At 37.3% G+C, this 8528-nt stretch overlaps 1 protein-coding gene across 1 annotated transcript; it reads left to right on the top strand.

Moving 5' to 3' along the window:
* Positions 1-381: 381 nt before the first annotated feature.
* Positions 382-1550, top strand: LOC307186374 (mirror-image polydactyly gene 1 protein-like; the record flags this gene model as incomplete). The annotated part of the gene is made up of 1 exon (XM_079921430.1): positions 382-1550. The coding sequence occupies one exon, from the start codon at positions 382-384 to the stop codon at positions 1171-1173; it is 792 nt and encodes a 263-aa protein (XP_079777556.1). The 3' UTR covers positions 1174-1550.
* Between the last annotated feature and the right edge of the window lie 6978 nt (positions 1551-8528).

Here is an 8528-nt window from a genome sequence, read left to right as displayed (position 1 = left end):
CTTAATTACTATCCTGGAAAGTCAATGAAGAAAGGGAAAAGGTCTTTCTTGGATTCCTAACATCTAACACAATGCCTGGTACAACATAGCAGGTTTTCAGAATACTGATTTTTTTTTTTACCTTATATTATGTATGTATGTGAATTTTATGAAAAGCCCAAAGTAGCTATGAATGGGATAAACGGAGTATGAATTTAGGCAGGTGTCACTCTGTTAACCAAGTTCACTCTGGTAGGGCTAACAACATTTTGAGTGTTCAATAGTTTATTGACTGATGGCAAAGAAAGTATGTTTCCTCCTACATTTGGACAGCACTCCCTTGTACCATGAAAGGAAAGAGCTTCAGAAAGTCATTTATATTCTATCAACCTCCTCAGACTAATGACTAAAGAGGGCCCTTTCTTTCCTGTCAGAATCTTGGTAGAGTGGAACATAGACAGCATATGTGGACCCTTAGAGTTCAGAGTGAACAAGTTCAAGATGAATAATTTTGAGACAAGCCTCTCGGCTGGTCTCATTGAGTTGAGTCCTATACAGCAAGCACTCATTTATTCATTTTGCGAGAAACATGACAAGGCCATTCAGGTCTTAGATGGGATCACTTTGAATAAGCCTGAGGCCACCATGTATGCTCTATTGGCAAAAGCTCAAATGAAGGCCAAGAGGAACAAGTGCAAACGGCTAGAGCAGGAGCTTCATCATCTGAAAGAGCAGAACCAGACTTCAGCAAACAACATGAGACATCTGACTGCTGAAAACAATCAAGAACGTGCTCTGAAGGCAAAGTTGTTAGCTATGCAACAAGCCAGAGAAACTGCAGTTCAACAATACAAAAAACTGGAAGAAGAAATCCAGACACTTCGAGTTTACTACAGTTTACACAAATCTTTATCCCAAGAAGAAAATCTGAAGGATCAGTTTAATCATACCCTTAATACCTATGAAGAAGCTTTAAAAAGTAGAGAGAACATTGTTTCCATCACTCAACAACAAAATGATGAATTAGCTACCCAACTGCAGCAAGCTCTGACAGATCGAGCAAACATGGAATTAGAGCTTCAGCACACCATCGAGGCCTCCCGAGCAGCCAATGACAAAGTTCAGAAGTTGGAAAGGCTGGTGGACGTCCTGAGGAAGAAGGTTGGAACAGGGACCATGAGGACAGTGATCTGACTGAGAAAAAAACGACAGTCTGGGGAAGCAATCACATCTGGTGACCAGGCTGCTTCATTCAACACTGTGTAAACACTAAAGCCTTAACTTAGCAAACAGTTGTTAGAAGTGGGACACTCCAACCACATTCCAAGTTGAGATAAAATCAAATCACAAATGTTTAACCACTTTGCTGCTGACCTGAGTTATTTATCCAAATGTATTAACTACAGACTTTTACCAATGGGTAGCTATAAAGTTGCAGCTTATTTTGTAACTATTTTATATCTCACTGTATTTAATATAAATATTTTTGCTGAAAGACCACTATAGAAACATAGTAAAGTTGGTCAGGATCATATCTTCACATATGGCCCTTTCTGAATGAAAATACAGCAGAGTAAATATTGCCTAAACCTTAATCCACTGTGTTAGGTCAAAACTTCAAATACATATATTTTTCAATGTAGAGTTTATTTCTTAACCAATGAGAGAAGCACATACATAAGAGTGTATAGTCTTCCTTCAATGCATGCATGTAATCTTTGTTAGTTTTAAAGAATATTAAGTATAGATACCAAGAATCAAATGTATAATTTGCCTTAATAAGAGTTTGGTTTATTAAAATTACATTAATCAAAAAAAAAAAAAAAAAAGATGAATAATTTTATCTGATCACTAGCTGACCCCCCAGGCGTTGGTATTCAGAATGTTAACGATTGTCAAATTAAATAAATTCTGTTGCTGCTTAGTCAGGAGATAGTTCTCTTAAGATGCAGCACAGTGATGGCTTAATACTGGAAAGCTGAAGCATCTGCTTTTATGATTTTTATTTTTGGCTCGTACTGGAAGCCAGTGTTTTCTTTATTTGTTAACGGCCTTTTACCATGAATGGTCTTTCCAGATCAGCAGTTTATGGGCATCTTTCCAAACATCAATTTGATGTTTCCGGAAGAATGACTGCTTCTTTCTGGGAAGCCCCCGAAGTAACTTTTGTATGTACTACAGAGACTATATTGTATATCAGAACATCTATAATGGGCATTTGTTGGTCTTGCTACCAAAGTCAAGACTCTCATCCTGTGGGCACAGGATCCTGATTTGGTTTTGGGGAGTCACCTTCCCAAGCTTCTTTCCATATGTGTAGAGTGAAGTTGACCTTACACCTGGCTCTGGGGATGCCCTTGTGGCCAAATCCTAATTCAGACAATACATTTGTGCACCACAGTTTGGTCTGGTCACAGTTTGATTCACGAATGTGTATAGGGTCTAAGTCTGGACAACCAATCACTGAGATGCCGTTCTGAGGCTTCTCTCTGAGCTTCCTGAGACTAGGACTTTCTCTTTCCTGCTGCACTTGGAGTTCTAGAGCTGCTGCAGACAGAGCCTGACTGAGGGTTGATCCAAAATGGAGGTGAGCAGAACCAAAAGATGGACTAAAATATCCAGATTCTGATAGTTTTAATATAATCTTCTCATCAAGCTTCTCCGAAGATGAACTATTCTAGACTTTTCAATTATGTGGGCTTATAAATTCACTTACTGATGAATCAATTCGCTGTGTTAAACACACCTTTTAATCTTGGTGAAAATCCATCTACCTGTTTTCAGATGTAAAGTGATGAGCTTGAATAGATGAGAGGCAGAAAATAAATTTTGGTCACATAGATTGGAAAAAATAAATAGTGATCAAGCACTGAGATAAGAAATGCTTTTATCAGTCATTTGTTTAGTACTTAAAATACGTTTTGCAAAATTCAAGAGATGGTAGAAGTGTCAAAATATAAGCTGGCCATAAAGTCGGCAAACAGGTGCATATCATAGAGCGTTTGTTGATATTACAACACAAAAGTGTAATTATGGATAACATTATTTGACGTAAACCCCTCTTAAAATCTACTTTTGTGTTTTAAGACTAATTAATAGACCATAATACTGAATAATACATGTGTCTAAGTTCTTTCATGATGCTGTAACAAAAATACTATAGTCTGGGTGGCTTAAACAACATTTATTTCTCACAGTTCTGAAGGCTGGAGTCCAAGTTCAAGGCACCTTCAGATTCGGTGTCTGGCTTCCTGTTTCATACACAGCTGTCTTCTTGTTGGGTCTTCATATGTTTTTATGTGGTGAAAGGGGTAAGGGAGTTCTCTGGGGTCTCTTTTCTTATTGTAGTTAACTTACAATGTTCTGTTAGTTTCAGGTGTACAGCAAAGTGATTCAGTTTTATATATATATATAATTTTTCAGATTCTTTTCCATTATAAGCTATTACAAGATATTAATATAGTTCCCTGTGTTATATAGTAGGTCTTTGTTGTTGATCTATTTTATGTATAGTAGTGTGTATATGTCAATCCCAACATCCTAAATTATATCTTCCCCACCCCGCCCCCCCACCGTGCTATCCCCTTTGGTAACCATAAGTTTATTTTATATGTCTGTTGAGTCTTTTTCTGTTTGTTTTTTAACATCTTTATTGCAGCATAATTGCTTTACAATGGTGTGTTAGTTTCTGCTTTATAACAAATTGAATCAGCTACACATATACATATATCCCAATATCTCCTCTCTCTTGCATCTCCCTCCCACCCTCCCTATCCGACCCCTGTAGGTGGTCACAAGCACCGAGCTGATCTCCCTGTGCTATGTGGCTGCTTCCCACTAGCTAGCTATTTTACATTTGGTAGTGTATATATGTTGATGCCACTCTCTCACTTCGTCCCAGCTTACCCTTCCCGCTCCCTGTGTCCTCAAGTCCCTTCTCTACCACTGTGTCTTTATTCCTCTCCTGCCCCTTGGTTCTTCAGAACTATTATTTTTTCTTTTTAAATTCCATATATATGGGTTAGCATACGGTATTTGTTTTTATCTATCTGACTTACTTCACTCTGCATGACAGGCTCTAGGTCCATCCACCTCACTACAAATAACTCAATTTCATTTCTTTTTATAGCTGAGTAATATTCCATTGTATATGTGTGCCACATCTTCTTTATCCATTCATCTGTTGATGGACCCTTAGATTGCTCTATGTCCTAGCTATTGTAAATAGAGCTACAATGAACATTGTGGTACATGACTCTTTTTGAATCATGGTCTTTTCTTCAGGGTATATGCTCAGTAGTGGGATTGCTGGGTCGTATGGTAGTTCTATTTTTAGTTTTTTAAGGAACCTCCAAAGTGTTCTCCATAGTGGCTGTATCAATTTACATTCCCACCAACAGTACAAGAGGGTTCCCTTTTCTCCACACCCTCTCCAGCATTTATTGTTTGTAGATTATTTAATGATGGCCATTCTGACTGGTGTGAGGTGATACCTCATTGTAGTTTTTGTTTTTTTGTTGTTGTTTGTTTGTTTGTTTGTTTTTTGCGGGACGTGGGCCTCTCACTGTTGTGGCCTCTCCCGCTGCGGAGCACAGGCTCCGGACGCGCAGGCTCAGCGGCCATGGCTCACGGGCCCAGCCGCTCCGCAGCAGGTGGGACCTTCCCGGAGCAGGGCACGAACCCGTGCCCCCTGCATTGGCAGGCAGACTCTCAAGCACTGCGCCACCAGGGAAGCCCTCATTGTAATTTTGATATGAATTTCTCTAATGATTAGTGACGTTGAACATTCTTTCATGTGTTTGTTGGCAATCTGTATATCTTCTTAGGAAAACTGTCTATTTAGGTCTTCTGCTCATTTGGGATTGGGTTGTTTGTTTTTTTATATTGAGTTGCATGAGCTGCTTGTAAATTTTGGAGATTAATCCTTTGTCAGATGCTTCATTTGCAAATATTTTCTCCCATTCTGAGGGTTGTCTTTTGGTCTTGTTTATGGTTTCCTTTGCTGTGCAAAAGCTTTGAAGTTTAATTAGGTCCCATTTGTTTATTTATTTTTTTAAATTCCATTTCTCTGGATGTGGGTCAAAAAGGATCTTGCTGTGATTTATGTCATAGAGTGTTCTGCCTATGTTTTCCTCTAAGAGTTTATAGTGTCTTGTCTTACATTTAGATCTTTAATCCATTTTGATTTTTTTTGTGTGTATGGTGTTAGGGAGTGTTCTAATTTCATTCTTTTACATGTAGCTGTCCAGTTTTCCCAGCACCACTTATTGAAGAGGCTATCTTTTCTCCATTGTATATTCTTGCCTCCTTTATCAAAAATAAGGTGACCATATGTGTGTGAGTTTATCTCTTGGCTTTCTATTCTGTTCCATCGAACTATATTTCTGTTTTTGTGCCAGTACCATACTGTCTTGATTACTGTAGCTTTGTAGTATAGTCTGAAGTCAGGGAGCCTGATCCCTCCAGCTCCGTTTTACTTTCTCAAGATTGCTTTGGCTATTCGGGGTCTTTTGTGTTTCCATACAAATTGTGAAATTTTGTTTTAGTTCTGTGAAAAATGCCATTGGGGGTTTGACAGTGATTGCATTGAATCTGTAGATTGCTTTGCGTAGTATAGTCATTTTCACAATGTTCATTCTTCCAATCCAAGAACATGGTATATCACTCCATCTGTTTGTGTCATCTTTAATTTCTTTCATTAGTGTCCTATAGTTTTCTGCATACACGTCTTTTGTCTCCTTAGGTAGGTTTATTCCTAGGTATTTTATTCTTTGTGTTGCAGTGGTAAATGGGAGTGTTTCCTTAATTTCACTTTCAGATTTTTCATCATTAATGTATAGAAATGCAAGAGATTTCTGTGCATTAATTTTGTATCCTACTACTTTACCAAATTCATTGATTAGCTCTAGTAGTTTTCTGGTGGCATCTTTAGGATTCTCTGTGTATAGTATCATGTCATCTGCAAACAGTGACAGCTTTATTTCTTCTTTTCTGATTGGGATTCCTTTTACTTCTTTCTCTTCTCTGATTTTTGCGGCTAAAAATTCCAAAACTATGTTGAATAATAGTGGTGAGAGTCGACAACCTTGTGTTGCTCCTGATCTTAGAGGAAACGGTTTCAGTTTTTCACCATTGAGAATGATGTTGGCAGTGGCTTTGTAATATAAGGTCTTTATTATGTTGAGGTAGGTTCCCTCTATGCCTACTTTCCGGAGGGTTTTTATCATGAATGGGTGTTGAATTTTGTCAGACGCTTTTTTTGCATCTATTGAGATGATCATATGGTTTTTCTCCTTCAATTTGTTAATATGGTTTATCACGTTGATTGATTAGTGTATATTGAAGACTCCTTGCATTCCTGAGATAAGCCCCACTTGATCATGGTGTGTGATCCTTTTAATGTGCTGTTGGATTCTGTTTGCTAGTATTTTGATGAGGATTTTTGCACCTATGTTCATCAGTGGTATTGGCCTGTAGTTTTCTTTCTTTGTGACATCTTTGTCTGGTTTTGGTATCAGAGTGATGGTGGCCTCGTAGAATGAGTTTGGGAGTGTTCCTCCCTCTTCTATATTTTGGAAGAGTTTGAGAAGGATAGGTGTTAGCCCTTCTCTAAATGTTTGATAGAATTTGCCTTTGAAGCCAACTGGTCCTGGGCTTTTGTTTGTTGGAAGATTTTTAATTGCAGCCTCAATTTCAGTGCTTATGATTGGTCTGTTTATATTTTCTATTTCTTTCTGCTTCAGTCTCGGAAGGTTGTGGTTTTCTGAGAATTTGTCTGTGTCTTTCAGGTTGTCCATTTTATTGGCATTAGTTGCTTGCAGTAATCTCTGATGATTCTTTGTATTTCTGCAGTGTCAGTTGTTACCTCTCCTTTTTCATTTATTTCTAATTCTATTGATTTGAGTCTTCTCGCTTTTCTTCTTGATGAGTCTGGCTAATGGTTTATCAATTTTGTTTAGCTTCTCAAAGAACCAGATTTTAGTTTTATTGATATTTGCTATTGTTTCCTTCATTTCTTTTTCATTTATTCCTGATCTGATCTTAATGATTTCTTTCCTTCTGCTAACTTTGGGGGGTTTTGTTCTTCTTTCTCTTATTGCTTTAGGTATAAGGTTAGGTTGTTTAAGATGTTTCTTGTTTCTCGAGGTAGGTTGTATTGCTATAAACTTCCCTCTTAGAACTGCTTTTGCTGCATCCCATAGGTTTTGGGTCATTGTTTTTTCATTGTCATTTGTGTCTAGGTATTTTTTGATTTCCTCTTTGACTTTTTTCAGTGATCTCTTTGTTATTTAGTATTGTGTTGTTTAGCCTCCATATGTTTGTATTTTTTTACAGATTTTTTTCCTGTAATTGATATCGATCTCATAGCATTGTGGTCGGAAAAGATACTTGATATAATTTCAATTTTCCAAGGCTTGATTTGTGGTCCAAGATATGATCTATCCTGGAGAATGTTCCATGAGCACTTGAGAAGAAAGTGTATTCTTTTGTTTTTGGATAGAATGTCCTATAAATATCAATTAAGTCCATTTTTTTTAACGTATCATTTAGAGCTTGTTTTTCCTTATTTACTTTCATTTTGGATGATCTATCCATTGGTGAAGGTGAGGTGTTAAAGTCCCCTACTATGATGGTGTAACTGTCGATTTCCCCTTTTATGGCTATTAGCATTTGCCTTATGTATTGAGATGCTCTTATGTTGGGCACATAAATATTTACAATTGTTATATCTTCTTCTTGGATTGAATCTTGATCATTATGTAGTGTCCTTCTTTGTGTCTTATGATAGTCTTTATTTTAAAGTCTATTTTGTCTGATATGAGAACTGCTACTCCAGCTTTCTTTTGATTTCCATTTGCATGGAATATCATTTTCCATCCCCTCACTTTCAGTCTGTATGTGTCCCTAGGTCTGAAGTGGGTCTCTTGTAGACAGCTAGTCTATGTCTTTTGTATCCATTCAGCTAGTCTATGTCTTTTGGTTGGAGCATTTAATCCATTTACATTTAAGGTTGTTATCGATATGTATATTGCTATTACAATTTTCTTAATTGTTTTGGGTTTGTTACTGCAGGTCTTTTCCTTCTGTTGTGTTTCCTGACTAGAGAAGGTCCTTTAGCATTTGCTGTAAAGCTGGTTTGGTGGTGCTGAATTCTCTTAACTTTTGTTGTCAGTAAAGATTTTAATTTATCTGTCAAATCTGAATGAGATCCTTGCTGGGTAGAGTAATCTTGGTTGTAGGTTTTTCCCTTCTATCAATGTAAATATGTCCTACCACTCCCTTCTGGCTTGCAGAGTTTCTGCTGAAAGATCAGCTGTAAACCTTATGGGGATCCCCTTGTATGTTATTTCTTGCTTTTCCTTTGCTGCTTCTAATATTTTTTCTTTGTATTTAATTTTTGATAGTTTGATTAATATGTGTCTTGGCATGTTTCTCCTTGGATTTTTCCTGTATGGGACTCTCTGTCCTTCCTGAACTTGACTGACTATTTCTCATATTAGGGAAGTTTTCAACTATAATCTCTTCAAATATTTTCTCAGTCCATTTCT

Source organism: Stenella coeruleoalba (genome assembly GCF_951394435.1).
Source record: "Stenella coeruleoalba genome assembly, chromosome: 5".
NCBI classification, from domain to species: Eukaryota; Metazoa; Chordata; class Mammalia; order Artiodactyla; family Delphinidae; genus Stenella; species Stenella coeruleoalba.
This window is presented reverse-complemented; position numbering and strand designations above follow the sequence as displayed.